General features: G+C 44.4%; 1 protein-coding gene across 1 annotated transcript; it reads right to left on the reverse strand.

Annotated features, from left to right (window-relative positions):
- Positions 1 to 6,274: 6,274 nt before the first annotated feature.
- LKAAEAR1 (LKAAEAR motif containing 1) lies at positions 6,275 to 10,885 on the reverse strand (the record flags this gene model as incomplete). The annotated part of the gene is made up of 3 exons (XM_083358116.1): positions 6,275 to 6,337; positions 7,320 to 7,442; positions 10,598 to 10,885. 3 exons carry the CDS (start codon positions 10,883 to 10,885, stop codon positions 6,275 to 6,277), a joined length of 474 nt encoding a protein of 157 aa, XP_083214242.1.
- Positions 10,886 to 16,289: the final 5,404 nt, after the last annotated feature.

Below are 16,289 nucleotides of genomic sequence, written 5' to 3' on the forward strand. Positions count from 1 at the left end.
AGAAGAGGAGGAGGAGGTCAACTGTGGGGTCCTTGATGCTCTCTGAGCTTGGTGGTTTTCTTGCAGACGTTTCATTACCCAACTGGGGAACATCATCAGTGCATCCCCATTGAAATCTATTGGACTGAAGTTCATTGAAATCAACCTTGATGAGGATCTGTTTACTGCTATAAGCATGACTAAGTCTCCATCCAGTCCGGCGGTGGTGAAAGAAGTTGCAAAGAGATCACAAAATTTTCCCCTTCATTGGAGGCAGAAATTGTAAGAGGAAAATACAGGTAATCTCTGATTTACAACCATTCAGAGTTACAACAGCTTTGAAAAAAAAAGTGATTTACGGCCACCCTCACACTTATGACCATTGCGCAATACCCTGGTGAGTAAAATTCAGGCACTTATCGATGGGCATATGACGGTTGCAGCATCCCGGGGTCATGTGATCGCCATTTAGGAACTTCCCAGCTGACTTCCGACAAGCAAAGTCAATGGGGGAAGCCAGTTTCGCTTAATGACTACTTTATGCAATACTGGCTTTCCCCACTGACTTTGCATGGGAAGGTCACAAAGTGAGATTCTGTGACACATACCCCTCCATGATGCTGCAACTGTCGTAAAGGTTGGTTGCCAAGCACCTGGTTTTTGATGGTGTGAGCACGGAGATATCGCATTGGTTGTAAGTGCAAAGCCCGGGGTTAAGTCGGCTTTTTCAGTGTTGTCGTAACTTCAAACAGTCGCTAAATGAATGGTTGTAAGTTGAGGACTAACTGCATCTTTCTGTTGCTCTGAAACCTCTGCACCAGATTTGAAAAAAAACAGGAATTTCTGCTTTCATCCCTTAGAACAGGGGTCTTCAAACTTGGCCACTTTAAGACTTGTGGACTTCAACTCCCAGAATTCCTCAGCCAGGCTGGCTGAGGAATTCTGGGCGTTGAAGTCCACAAGTCTTAAAGTGGCCAAGTTTGAGGACCCCCTGCCTTAGAATTTCAAGAAAGTACAGAAAGCTTGCAAAGAACGACAACAACAAACCCACGAGAATGATGTGTGCAAGGACAAAACTCAATCCATTCCTAAATCGCATTTCTCCAAAATTCTTTTTCTCCTTTCAGAGACATTTCAATGGTCGTTCCCCTTTCCTCCAATTACAGTAAGTCCTTGACGTAACCACAGTTCATTTAGCGACCGTTTAAAATGACAGCGGCATCGGGCACGAAAAAAGCGACGTGATGGTTTTTGCAGCATCTCCACGGTCACGCGATCAAAAATTCCGAAACTTGGCACAACTGACTTGTATTTATGACGGTTGCAGGTTGTCCCGGGGTCACGTGATCCCCTTTTGCCACCTTCTGACAAGCAAAGTTCAATGGGGAAGCCAGATTGACTTAACAATCGTGGTACTAACTTTACAACTGCAGCGATTCATTTAACGGGTGGCGAGAAAGATTGTCAAACGGAGCAAAAACTCACCCCCACTGTCTCATTTAGCAAGAGAAATTGGGGGGGGGGAATTGTGGGAGTAAGTCGAACACTATCTCCATATGGAAAAATGGCTTAAAAATGGCTGGATGAATTTTTCCCAGGGCACTTAAACAGGTTTTTTGTTTTTAAAATCAAACCCAGCCGGGATGTTCTTCTGTCTGACTATGGGAAGCGTCGCTGCTCCAGCCCACATTCGTTTAGTTCCAAGGAAAAGCAAAATGTTTTCTGGGGAGCTGTGATCTCTTGCGATCCAGTAGGTGCCGCTCCACACAAGGAAAAAACAGACTTAATCCCACCCTCGCTTCCACCTCTTCCACTGGCTTTTCAAACAAGAACACAGCAGCTGCACGCTCTTGAAAATGCACCCTTTTACTTGTACTTGTGAATGTGCCATTGAGTTTCCAGATGCTGGCCTTCTGGTCTTCCATGAGAGGACAGGCAGGATGGAAACTAATCAAGGAGAGAAGCAACCTAGAACAACAACAACAACAATAATAATAATAATAAGAAGTTGGAAGGGACCTTGGAGGTCATCTAATCCAACCCCCTGCTCAGGCAGGAAACCCTATACCATTTCAGGCAAATGGCTGTCCAGTCTCTTCTTAAAAACTTCCAGTGTTGGAGCATTCACAGATTCTGGAGGCAGGTTGTTCCACTGGTTAATTGTTCTCACTGTCAGGAAGTTTCTCCTTAGTTCTAGGTTGCTTCTCTCCTTGACTAGTTTCCATCCGTTGCTTCTTGTCCTGCCTTCAGGTGCTTTGGAGAATAGCTTGACTCCCCCTTCTTTGGGGCAGCCCCTGAGAGATTGGAAGATTGCTATCATGTCACCCCTCACCCTTCTCTTCGTTAAACTACACATACCCAATTCCAGCAACCGTTCCCTATATGTTTTAGCCTCCAGTCCCCCAATCATCTTTGTTGCTCTTCTCTGCCCTCTTTCTAGAGTCTCGACATCTTTTTTACATCGTGGTGACCAAAACTGGATGCAGTATTCCAGGTGTGGCCTTACCAAGGCCTTGTAAAGTGGTATTAACACTTCAAGTTATCTTGATTCTGTCCCTCTGTTAATGCAGCCTAGCACTGTGTTGGCTTTTTTGGCAGCTGCAGTACACGGCTGGCTCATATTGAAGTGATTGTCTACTAGGACTACAAGATCCCTCTCACAGTTACTACTATTGAGCAAGGTACCACCAATACTATACTATACTATACTATACTATACTATACTATACTATACTATACTATACTATACTATACTATACTATACTATGGAGGAATTTCCTAACAATTGAGGACAATTAATCAGTGGAACGGCTTCGCCTCCAGAAATTGTGAATGCTCCAAACACTGCAAGTTTTTAAGAAGAGACCAGACAGCTGTTTGTCTGGAATGGTGTGGTAGAGGGAGTCCTGCTTGAGCAGGGGGTTGGACTAGAAGACCTCCAAGGTCCCTTCCAGCTCTATTCTGAATTGAAAAAAAGTCTTGGGAAACAAGAGCGGAAGGACCAAGCTTGTGATGAGTTGTTCCCATGGCGAGTTGACCAGGGCGACGTGATGGCAGTCAGTTGTCACAGACCCCCTCTCTTTGTTCAGAAATATGGTAACTGTGATGGCAGACCTACCGCAGAGGCATCTGCTGGCCATTTGTGTCAGAATGCGCAGCCTTGTGTTTTGAAAATTTTGAAGAGCTGAATTGGGTCACGTCAATCGGCGGATATGGAAATCAGGTGCAAACTGTACAGGGTTTTGGACAGCACCCACTCTCTTTGTTTCCGAGGGACAAATAAAAGACGGCAGACTCCAGTGGCCTGGCTAAATAATTTTATTTACATGCTTCCTTAGCAGATACAATGCACAAAGCAACCCACAGTAGAACAAATTAAGTACAGTACAAGTCAAAATAATCTAGTTCTTTATCTGGCTATTAATGCAATTGTTAATCTAGACGATTATCTGGGTTATAGTTATATGGATCTTTGGTGTCTGGATGAAACAGCTGTCTACGAAACATTGAACGGAAATGGAACTCAGCAGAAAACCGGAAACTCACACATAACAAATCGACTTACACTGTTGTTTTATATACAGTCCTTGCATCTCAAATTGTGTAGACTAGCAATGATTTCCAAGCGTGACCGGCAACCCAGAGGTTAGCAAGAAAACTCATTTACTTGAAATAAGTCTGATTTATTTGTGTACACGTGTTTGCCGCAAAATGCACATTGGATTAAATGGATCGAGTTTCTTTTCTCCACATTTACATTTCTTAGATGAGTGTAAAAATGTACTCGTAAGAGGGTTCGCACATAATTGTTCCCCTGTTTATTGGGCTACGAATGCAACCACAACGAAGAAACTACTTTGAACTTCAAAAATATTCCTTTTGTTGGTTTCTTCCACTTTCTCCTGAAATCTAGCAACGATTGGGGGGGTGGGGTGGGGGCAACGCTAACAGCCCAAAGTTGGTTTTTTTTTGGAGAAACCAGATCAGGGTCAAAGTGGGAGAATTTTATCTCCCCAAATTGAGATGTTGCTCAGATATTTGGGGGAAATCTTTCAATGCTGTTCTCAAATGTCAAGGTTACGTTTGCTTGTAACATCCAAAGCCTAAAATAAAAACACAAGACATGATTGAACTGAATGAAGGACCCAGGCTCCTGTCAATTAAATGTCAACAGTTTGGGAGGAAAGTGATCTCCCTCCTTGCTCACTTAAGATATATCCCAGGTCGTTCTCAAGTTATGACAGTACAGCTAGTCCTCGACTCACAACACTTATGACCGTTTTTCACCCTTACGACCGTTACAGCATCTCCATGGTCATGTGATCCAAATTCGGACGCTTGGCAACTGACTCATACTTATGACGGTTGCAGTGTCCCGGGATCCTGCGATCCCCTTTTGTGACCTTCTGACAAGCAAAGTCAATGGGGGGAAGCCAGACTCGCTTAACAACCACGTCGCTCACTTAAAAACTGCGACCAAAAAGGCGGGAGGGACAAAGTTCACTTAACAAATGTTTCACCTAGAAATGTTGGGCTCCGCTGTGGCTGTAAGTTGAGGACTACCTGTAACGGAGCCCGGGCAATTGTGGTCGTAAGTTGAAACAATGGGAAAACGGATCATCATGTGACTGAAGCGGATTTTATGTCCTTTTATCCTGAATATATTCTTACATTCTGCTTGAGCAAAGATTTTTTTCTGGTGATCTTGGGGAGAAAGCTGCGGTCGTTAATGGAATCAACCTAGAACTAAGGACCAACCTAGAACTGAGGAGAAATTTCCTGACAGTTAGAACAATTAATCAATGGAAACAACCTGCCTCCAGAAGCGGTGAATGCTCCAACACTGGAAGTTTTTAAGAAGAGACTGGGCAGCCATTTGTCTGAAATGGTATAGGGTTTCCTGCCTGAGCAGGGGGTCGGACTAGATGACCTCCAAGGTCCCTTCCAACTCTCTTATTCTATGAAATAATAGAAAATACGTGTAGCTCAGGATTTAGATTTTGGCAGTGGTTTGCACTCCAAGCTAGGTTCAATTTAGTTTCTGAACATCTCGTTACCAGACTAGATAACATCCGCGGCAGGATTTTTCCCCCTCCTATTTTCCTTAGCTTGTCTTATGTGCCAGTGTGATTGTGTGGTTGGTTATTGGTTTGGATCTATATTTAAATTCCGAGCAGCTGATTTAAACTTAAATATGTAATTTAAATGCCCGAGTGAATCAGTGCAGAAAACAGGAATAGATTTTTGGGTGCGCGCCAAGCCAATGGGAAGAACGGTTGCAGGAATTGGGCATGTCTATTCTAGTGAAAAGAAGGATGACATGATAGGTGTCTTCCAATCTCTCAGGGGCTGCCCCAAAGAAGAGGGAGTCAAGCTATTCTCCAAAGCACCCGAAGGCAGGACAAGAAGCAATGGATGGAAAGTAATCAAGGAGAGAAGCAACTTAGAACTAAGGAGAAATTTCCTAACAGTTGAGGACAATTAATAAGAGGAACATCTTCCCTCCGGAAGTTGTGGGTGCTTCGTTACTGGAGGTTTTTAAAAAGAGACCATTGGTCTGACATGGTATAAGGGTTGGACTAGAAGACCTCCAAGGTCTCCCAATCCTGTTACCTGTTCCCCAAAGCACCAAAGAAGCATGGAGAGAACCAACCGGGAACTAAAGAGAAACCTTTGAACAGTGAGAGCAATCAGCCAGTGGAACGGCTTGCTTTCAGAATCTATGGGTGCTCCAATACTGGAGGTTTTTTAAGAAGAGTTTGTCTGAAATTGTGTAGGGACTCCTGCCTGAGCAGGGGGTTGGACTAGAAGATCTCCAAGGTCCCTTCCGACTCTGTTATTCTGTTAAACTGGAATGGCAGATCTTCGACTGTGGAATAAAAAAAATCAGTGTTTCTCAACCTTGGCAATTTTAAGATGCACGGACTTCAACTCCCAGAATCCCCCAGTCACCCATGCTGGCTGGGGAATTCTGGGAGTTGAAGTCCATGCATCTTAAAGTTGCCAAGGTTGAGAAACGCTGATCTAGACCAGTGTTTCTCAACCTCTCATTACTTTTAAGATGCACGGACTTCAACTACCAGAATTTTCTAGCTGGCATGGGTTGACTCTGCTATTCTGTTCTGATGTGGACTAAAAATAGACTCTTCTGCGCATTCCCTAACTTGGGTTTGGAGCCTCTGATAATCCACAGTGTTTATTTAAGAGCCGTTCTCTGCTACGTTGAAGACTTTCAGAGTAAATTTCCCTTCTCTGGGTTCAATTCCCCTTATCATTTCTTGTTCTATAAGAGGTCTCAAGGCCTTCGGATATAGATCTCACCGCTTTCGTCTTCCAGAATCTCCTCGATCCGGCTCCGCTGAAAAACAAAGAGAAAAGGGGACCGGGGGGGGGGGGGCAGGGCGGGAAGAGAAGTTCAAAAAAAGGAAAAGACTATTTAATGAAAAGGAAGACGAGGGTTGACATGATAGCGGTCTTCCAATATTTGAGGGGCTGCCACAAGGAAAAGGGTGTCTACTTATTCTCCAAAGCGCCTGAAGGCAGGACAAGGAGCAACGGATGGAAACTAATCCAGGAGAGAAGCAACCTGGGATTAAGGAGGAACTTCCTGACAGTTAGGACAATTAACCAGTGGAACGACTTGCCTCCAGAAGTTCTGGGTGCTCCAACACTGGAGGTTTTTATTTTTATTTATTTTATTTTTATTTTTATTCCATTTATCTCCCGCCCTTCTCCGAAGACTCAGGGCGGCTTACAAGCTTAGCAGTAGCCTTCATTCTATGTATATGCCTGCTTATTAGGGCTTTCACACACACACCCCAAGCGGCATTATTACAAAGTCAGCTTATTGCCCCCAACAATCTGGGTCCTCATTTTACCTACCTCGGAAGGATGGAAGGCTGAGTCAACCTTGAGCCTGGTGGGACTCGAACCTGCACTAATTGCAGGCAGCTGGTGTTACTTAAGGAGGCATTAGCCCACTGCTCCACCAAGGCTCTGGCCAGCCACTTGTCTGAAATGGTATAGGTCCTCCTGCTTGAGCAGAGGGCTGGACTAGAAGACCTCCAAGGTCCCTTCCAGCTGTATTCTGATTAAAGGAGCTTTCTTGTTTTTATTTAGAGCAGGGGTATCAAAGCAGCAGCCCATGGGCCAGGGATGTCACATGCAGGCCACGCTCACCCCGGCTCCGCAAAGGCAAACCCACCCCCCCATTGCCATACGTCACAATATGTCACATGATGCAATCGAGTTTGACGCTTGCGATTTAGAGTGTCAGGCAGGCTATTAGCCATCTGTGTTGGGGAAGGCTTTATCCGGAACCTTCTATTGCTAACATTTACCTGGATGGTGTTCATGCAGTCAGACAATTTGGCAATGTTTCTTCTGGGTGGGAGGAAGACTTCCAGCCTGACCGCGCCCTTTGCGTTCCTCTGGAAGGAGATCAGGAAGTTGATTTCTTGCGCCTGGAGCCAAAGAAAGCAAGATAAACTCGGGTGAGACACTTCCTGCGAGTGACTTGGCACATTGCGGGCGGTCCTCGACTTACGACCATAATTAAGCCCATTTTTTTTGTTGCTAAGAGAGACAGTCGTTAGCTGAGTTTCGCCCCATTTTGCGACCTTGCTTGCCATGGCTGTTAGGTGAACCATTGCAGTTGTTCACTTGGTAACACGGTTGCTAAGTGAATCATTGACTTTGCTTGGAAAAGTAAAAAAAAAGGGATCACATGACCCCGGGACACTGCCACCATCATAAACATGAGTTCAGTTGCCAAGCATTCGAATTTTGATCATGTGACCGTGGGGCAGCTACCTAAAAAAATGGTCCTAAGTCACTTTTTTCAGTGCTGTTGTAACTCTGAATGGTCGCTAAACGAACTGTTGTCGAGGACTACCTGTAGACGTGACGTCGGCCATTACAGCAGCTCTTGACGTATTCCCATCCGTTTAGTGACCGTTTGAACTTATAGGCAGCCCTGAAATGGGATTTACAGGTAATCCTCACCCTTACAACTGCTGCAGCATGTCACGGGATGATTTTACGACCGCTTTGGCCGTGGTTCTTACGTGAATCACTGCGCTTGTTAAGTGACTTCTGCGGTCAGGAAGCGAGTCTAACTTCCTCCATTCATTTTTTGCTTTTCGAACGTTACCTGGGAAGTTTGCTAATGAAGGTCACGTGACCTGGATTGCTGCAACTGTTGTAAATGCATGCTGGTTGCCGAGTGTCTGGATTTTGATCATGTGACCCTGTTGCAGTTATAAGTGCAAGGACGAGTCAGTGCCATTGCAACTTTGAAAACAGTTACCAAATAAATGGTTCTCCGCTGAGGATTACCTGCAGGGCTTCAAAATTGCCACATTAGACCTTTTTTGCATTCAGAGGTGAACTTGTGAGCTAAGCCTCTTTCTCCATTCTGGGTCAGACAAGTTTGGAGTCCGAAGCATATTATTATTATTATTTATTATTAATTAAACTTATATACCGCCCTTCTCCCGTAGGACCCAGGGCGGTTCACAAGGCGATTAAAACAATATTACAATACAAAAGTTAAGAACAAATTAAAATAAATTAAATTATCCTTAATTGAAATCTAAAACCCTTAACTCTAATTAAAAAAAACCCAATTACAATAGGTTAAAAATTAAAAGTTCTCAGTCCAGGCTGGAAAGCTCAAAGAGCCAGGTCTTCAGGTCCCGGCGGAACGAACGCAAATCTGGGGCAGTCCTGAGCTCTACGGGTAACTGGTTCCAAAGGGCAGGCGCGCCCAGAGAGACGGCCCTTCCCCTGGGTGTCGCCCGCCGGCAATCCTTTGCCGGTGGCACCCTGAGAAAGACCCTCCCTGTGGGAGTGCACAGGACGAAGGGAACTTGATGCCGGCAGCAGGTGTTCCCTCAGATATCCCGGACCCAAGCCATTTAGGGCTTTATAGGTCATCACCAGCACCTTGAATCTCACCCGGAGGGCAACCAGAAGCCAATGAAGCTCACGGAGTAGAGGTGTTACATGGGAGTATCTGGAAACCCCCATCACAACTCGCGCGGCCGCATTCTGCACCAGTTGAAGCCTCCGAGTGGTCCTCAAGGGCAGCCCCATGTAGAGAGCGTTGCAGTAGTCTAACCGGGAGGTCACGAGCGCATGAGTGACTGTGCGCAAGGCATCTCGGTCCAGATAGGTCCGCAACTGGCGCACCAGGCGAACCTGGGCAAAAGCCCCCCTGGTCACGGCTCCTATATGATCTTCAAAACTGAGCTGCGAATCCAGGAGGACGCCCAAGTATCAACTCTTTGGGATCTCGGACTTCCCGTGAAAAGATGGCCAACTGACATCTGGAAGGTTTTTCCCCTGGACAATACAGAGGAGTCAATTGTAATTTTGGAATATAAATCCGATACCAATCTTTATTACGATGGTTTAAATATAAACCTGCCAACGCAACTGAAATAAGAGCTTCAGGAAAATCTGCAACTTTTAAAAGGACAGGTTTGGGACTTTTTCCTCCTGGACATTAATAAAGTTGAAAAATCCCTGAGACAAAAGAGAAGCTTACAACTATTTGACAAACATTCCAAAAAAGAAAAATGTTTTATTCCATGAGGAAAAGCTGGAAGGAGTGACTTAAACATAATCAGTCAGTTGGAATTAGGATGGATTTCTATTGGTCTGATATTCGTAACTGAGAGAAAGTCTTAATCTAAAGTTTGAAAATGGTACGGGCCAAGCAGCCTGGCAACCAATGATTTGAATAGAATAGAATAGAATAGAATAGAATAGAATAGAATAGAATAGAATAGAATAGAATAGAATAGAATAGAATAGAATAAACAGATTGTAGAATAGAATAGAATAGAATAGAATAGAATAGAATAGAATAGAATAGAATAGAATAGAATAATAGAATAGAATAGAATAGAATAGAGAAAGGAATAGAATAGAATGGAATGGAATAGAATAGAATAGAATAGAATAGAATAGAATAGAATAGAATAGAATAGAATAGAATAGAATAGAATAGAATAGAATGAGGTGGAAGGGACCTTGGAGGTCGTCTAGTCCAACCCCCTGCTCAGGCAGGAAACCCTTTACCTTTTCAGACAAATGGCTGTCCAGTCTCTTCTTAAAAGTGTGGGACTATTCCTAACTTCTGGAGGCAAGTCGTTCCACTGATTAATTGTTCTAAACTGTCATTAGACAGTTTGGACAGCCATTTGTCTGAAATGGTATAGGACCAGATTGGGCAGGGGTTGGACTAGAACAGAGTTGTGGGACCCCTGGACTAGAAGACTAGAAGACCTCCAGGGTCCCTCCCTGTTCTCTCATTCTGTTATTCTAAGCCAGGGGTCTTCAAACCTGGCCCTTTCATGACTTGTGGACTTCAACTCCCAGAATTCCTCAGCCAGGCACTCTGGCTGTGGAATTCTGGGAGTTGAAGTCCGCAAGTCATAAAAGGGCCAAGTGGGTCTTCAAATTTGGCCCTTTTATGACTTGTGGACTTCAACTCCCAGAATTCCTCAGCCAGGCACCCTGGCTGAGGAATTCTGGGATTTGAAGTCCGCAAGTCATAAAAGGGCCAACTTTGAAGACCCCTGTTCTAAGCCGAAAAGCCAAGCCCACTCACTCGCAAATTCTGGTACTGGAGCCTTGTGTTTCGAAGGCGGTTCCGTGCTTCAGAAGCCTTGAGGACCCCAATCAGGTTTTTGTCTTCCAGTTCCTTTTGCCGATTGTCCAGGACTTTCCTCTCTTTCATAAGAGCTGCGGCCAGCATCGTTTTCACCTCCGGCTTCCTTGGATCGGCAAAGGCCAAATAGCGTGCTTTTTGCTCGGGCGTCATCTTGCTCGCCTCACAGGAAGATTTCCGGTTGCGTTGGGCAGGCTTGTTCCTCAGAAGAGTTTTAGCGTCGGCCATGTTGGCTCACTTCTCAGCCGGGTTTGGAAGCTGCTGAGGAAAAAAAAAACATTCAAGGGGGTTTAAGCCACGGAGTAGAAACGTTTGGGATCTGTGAGCCATTATCACAGGAAATCCCATTCCTGAGAAAACTGTAAGGGTGCCCTGACGTTCTGGGGGGCTCCATAAGAGCTTATGGATGCAGGTAGTCCTTGACTTACAACGGTTCACGTAGTGGCCATTCAAAATTGCAACGGCACTGGGAAAAGTGATTTTTGACCGTTTGTCACGGGGACAATCTTTGCAGCATCCCCATTGTCACGTGACCAAAATTCAGAGGCTTGGCCACCGATTCATAGTTGTGACCGTTGCTGTGTCCTAAGGTCACGTGATCACCTTTTATAGCCGTCCGACGAGCAAAGTCAACGGGAAGCCAGGGTCACTGATCCACTGCAGTGATTCGCTTAACGGCTGAGGCAAGAAATGCTGTAAAATGGGGCACAGCTCAGTGAACGAATGTCTCACTGAAGAACAGAAATTGTGGGCTCCGTTGTGGCCATAAGCCGAGGAACGCCTGTATCTCTACTCGACCAAGGGAAAACCCGACTTGATCCATCCTTTCATTTCTTTCTGGACTTTACCTAGCTGCCTGTGTGGTTAGAAGTACAGATAGTCCTCGAATTACAGCAGTTAATTTAGTGGCTGTTCAAAGTGGTGACGGCCCTGAAAAAGGGGACTTATGCCTATTGTGGCCTCCCCATGGACACATGATCCAAATTCACATGCTTGGTGCAGTGTATGCCTCCCAGCATACACAAAGGGACAGCACAGCAGGAGGCTGATGGTGCAGATCAGCAGAGGGGTTGGACAGCTCCGGGCGATGACTGCTCACTCAGGATAAGCCTAATGAGTTAAGCTGTTGACAGCCCCAGGCATGGTCAGCCTGGTGGGAAGCCAGGATCTACACCCATTGTCACCTGCACTGGCAGGAAGCCCAGGTTTGAACTGATTGGATGCCATCCACCTGGGCAGGTACAAATAGACGCCAGGCTTCCCTGTTTCCCCAGTTCGTTCTGTTCAGAATAAACTCATCTTTACCCCAGCTCTGTGTCCGTCTCTATGTGAAGCACGCGACTTTACACTTGGCAACTGGTTCGTATTTATGATGGTTTCAGGGCCCCAGGGTGATGTGATCCCCTTCTGACAAGCCAGGACAATGGGGAAGCTGCATTCACTTAACTGCGTTACTAACTGAACAGTTGCAGGGATTCACTTAACAACTGTGGCAAGAAAGATTGCAAAATGGGGCACAACTCATTTAACAAATGTCTCCCAATGGCAGCAGAGTAGCGTCCCTTCAGGTTGCTGTTGCTATTACTCAAAACCTGTAAGTGGGTTAAATTCTTGCAGAGATGCTTGATTGGTCGAAGTGACTTGCAGATCTTCCTCTGGCAGGCTCTGAAATCAGCACGTGCAATGTACAGATAGCCCTCAACTTACAACCGTTCATTTAGTGACCAGTACTGAAAAAAGTGACTTGTGACTGTTTTTCACACTTGTGACCGTTACAGCATCCCCTGTCGAGCTTGAAGCTCACTTTGCTGGAGTAACAATGATTGCTTCTTCACTTGCCAATGAACTTGGGTGTGTGTGTGTGGAAATGGGGAATTGGAATGCAGGCTATAAAGATAAAGAAGGCAGACCGTGAGAATCAAGGACGACTCACCAGGTGCTTTACCTGACTTTTGAGACATTTTCTCAAAACAATATAATTGCACCTAATTGGGCAATGTGACCTGCTGATGGATGGGAGGGGAACTGCTATACTTTTAGTATAGGGGTTTGGCTTGGGGTTTGCCAGAGCTGGTTTTGCTTTCATACGTGCCAAATTGATGTACTCAATAAAGTTTGACATTAAGAGATCGAAATGTCTCAAAGGCGTTTGCTTGGTTGGGTTCGTCAGTCGGAACCTTGACATCCCCATGGACAAAATTCAGATGCTTGGCAACTGGCTCATATTTATGACGGTTGCAATGTCGTAAGGTCGTAAAATGGGGCAAAATTCACTTAACAAATGTCTCACTTAGGAACAGAAATTCGGGGCTTGTAAGTCGAGGACTGCCCCTACAGGTAATTCCTGTACTTCTAACCTTGAAACCTGTACTTTTTTCAATGCCGTTGTAACTTCAAACGGTCACTAAATCGAGTAATCCCTGTGTACCTCTAAGTATCTGTACTAAGTTGCACTCACAGAGGGATAGAATCAAGATCACCTGGAGTATTAGTACCCATTTATAAAGCCTCAGTAAGAACACACCTGGAATCCTTGCATCCAGGTTTGGCCACCATGATATATAAAAAAAAAGATGTTGAGACTCTGGAAAGAGTGCAGAGAAGAGCAACAAGGATGATTAGGAGACTGGGAGCTAAAACATATGAAGAAGTGTTGAGGAATTGGGTATGGCAAGTCTAAAAAAAAAGACTAGGGGTGACATATTCCAGTATTTGAGAGGCTGCCAAAAAGAAGAGGGGGTCAACCTATTCTCCAAAGCACCAGAGGGAAGGACGAGAAACAATGGATGGAAACCGATCAAGGAGAGAAGCAACCTGGAATTAAGGAGAAACAGTGAGGACAATCAACCAGCAGAACAGCTTGCTCTAGATTAGAAGTTCCATCTCTGGAGGCTTTCAAGAAGAGAGTGGACAACCATTTGTCTGAAATGGCACAGGGTCCCGTGCTTGAGTAGGGGGGGGTTGGACTAGAAGACCTCCAAGGTCCCTTCCAACTCTGTTATTCTGACTTACAACCGTTCATTTAACGACTGTTTGAAGTTACAATGGTATTGGAAAAAGTTACTTATGACTGATCCTCACACTTCAACTGTAGCAGCTTCCCCGCAGTCACACGTGATGAAAATGGGGGCTCTTGAGAACAGGCGTGTAATTTTATAATGGTTGCAGTGTCCCGGGATCATGTGATCTCCATTTGTGATCTTCTTCCCTCACTTTAGACAAGCAAAGTCAATGGGGGAAGCCAATTTGCCTAATAACCTCATGGTTCACTTAACAACTGCAGTGATTCACTTAATAACTGTGGCAAAAAAAGGGTAAAATGGGGCATAACTCAGTTAAGAACTGCCTTGCTTAGCAAAGGAAAGTTTGGCCTCATAAGTCACTTTTTTTTCAGATGAGGACTATCTGTAGATTACCACTCAAAAAAACTCTTTCTCTCTCTCTCTCCCACCTTCCCCCTCTCCCTCCCCTCTCTCTCCTTCTCCCTCCCCTTCCATATCTATCTGTCTATCTATCTATCTATCTATCTATCTATCTATCTATCTATCTATCTATCTATCTATCATCTGTCTGTCTGTCTGTCTGTCTATCTATCTATCTATCTATCTATCTATCTATCTATCTATCTATCTACCATCTATCTATCTATCTATCTATCTATCTGTCTGTCTGTCTATCTATATATTTATTATCTATCTATATCTATCTATCTATCTATCTATCTATCTATCTATCTATTATCTGTCTATCTATCTATCTATCTATCTATCTATTTATCTGTCTGTCTATTTATTATCTATCTATCTATCTATCTGTCTGTCTGTCTGTCTGTCTGTCTGTCTATCTATCTATTTATTTATTATCTATCTATATCTATCTATCTATCTATCTATCTATCTATCTATCTATCTATCTATCTATTATCTATCTATCTATCTATCTATCTATTTACTATCTATCTATCTATCTATCTATCTATCTATCTATCTGTCATCTCTCTCTCTCTCTTTTAAATGTATTTGCTGCCCATCTCATTTCATTTTGGCTTACATCACCAAAACATTTTAATCATCAAAATAAAATAAAATAAAATAAAATCCTAAGCCAATAAAACGACAATTTTCAACTTTCCTGATCCTAAATCTGGACTGCAAAAATCAAAACGCTGAAGCTCTTAACTGGGAGGCCAGCTTTCTGCAACCCAGATATTGTTGGCCCCGACAATCTGCTCCTTTGAGTAGGAGTGTTTAAGCGGGCACGTAAACCCAAATGCGAAAGGGAAAGCAAGCCACTGTTTTCATGACTTCTCCTAAAATTTCACAATGGGTAAAATTAAAAAAAGACTGAATTTCTCCCATCATTTAGTTCAGAGTGATTCTCTGCAAACTGCTTAATTATTGTGAAATCATTTGCTCGTTGGTTTTATTATTATTATTTTTTGCTCTGCAGGAAATAACGGAGATTGCAACTGGTTTTAATGGAAGTGTTATAATGGCCCCATAATTTCATCTTTATATTCTATTTTAATTGCATTTTAGGGTTTTTTTTTGTCTCTGAGCCGTCCAGACAAAGCTGTTGATCGGGCGTATAGAATTACAGTAGAGAAATAAATACACTTTCTTGAAACAAACTTGAAATGGACACTTAACATTAGAACCGTTGTTAAAAAGGCAAAGCAAAGAATGGTTTTCAACTAGAGGAAGTTCAGGCTACCCCAGCAGCTGTTGATACAGTTCTACAGAGGAAATATTGAGTCTGTCATTTGTACTTCTATAACTGTCTGGTTTGGTGCGGCATCCAAATAGGACAAGTAGAGGCTCCAACAGATAGCTAGCTCTGCAAAAAGAACAACGGCCTGACTTCCAGACAACCTGCATATTGCGTGGGTCAGAAAGAGGGCTGGGAAGAAGGAAGGGGAGAGAGATGGGAGGGAAAGATGAGGGAAGAAGGGAAGGAAGGAAGGAGAGAAGGAGGGAGGGAGGGAAAGAAGGATGGAGGTAGACAGGAAGGAGGTAAAGACAGAGATGGGAAGAAGGAAGGAGAGAGATGGAGGAAGGAAGGAAGGAAGGAAGGAAGGAAGGAAGGAAGGAAGGAAGAAATGGGAAGAAAGGAAGGAAATAGAAAGAAGGGACGTAAAGACAGAGATGGGAGGAAGGAAGGAGAGAGAGATGGTAAGAAGGGAGGGAGGGAGGAGGCAAGTGAGGAAGGAAGTAAAGAAGGAGGGAAGTGAAGAAAAGGAAGGAAGGATGGAGAAAGGGATGGAAGGAGGAAGGAAGGAAAGGAAGGAAGGAAGGGAGGAAAGAAATGGGAGGAAGAGAGGGAAGGAGGAAAGAGGGAAGTGAAGAAGGAAGTAAGAAAAGTAAGGAAGGATGGAGAAAGGGAGGGAAGGGAAGAAATGGGAAGAAGGGAGGGAAGGAGAAAGGAAGGGAGAGAAGAAAGGAAGGGAGAGAAGGAGGGAGTGAGGGAAGGAAGGGAAAATGGGAAGAAGGGAGGGAAGTAGAAAGGAAGGAGGCAAAGAGAGAGATGGGAGGAAGGAAGGAGAGAGAGGGGAGGGAGAGAGGAAGGAGGGAACTGAAGTAAGAAAAGGGAAGGATGGAGAAAGGGAGGGAGGGAAGGAGTAAGGAAGGAAGGG

The sequence above is a fragment of the Vipera ursinii genome (genome assembly GCF_947247035.1).
Source record: "Vipera ursinii genome assembly, chromosome: 3".
In the NCBI taxonomy this organism is placed as follows: Eukaryota; Metazoa; Chordata; class Lepidosauria; order Squamata; family Viperidae; genus Vipera; species Vipera ursinii.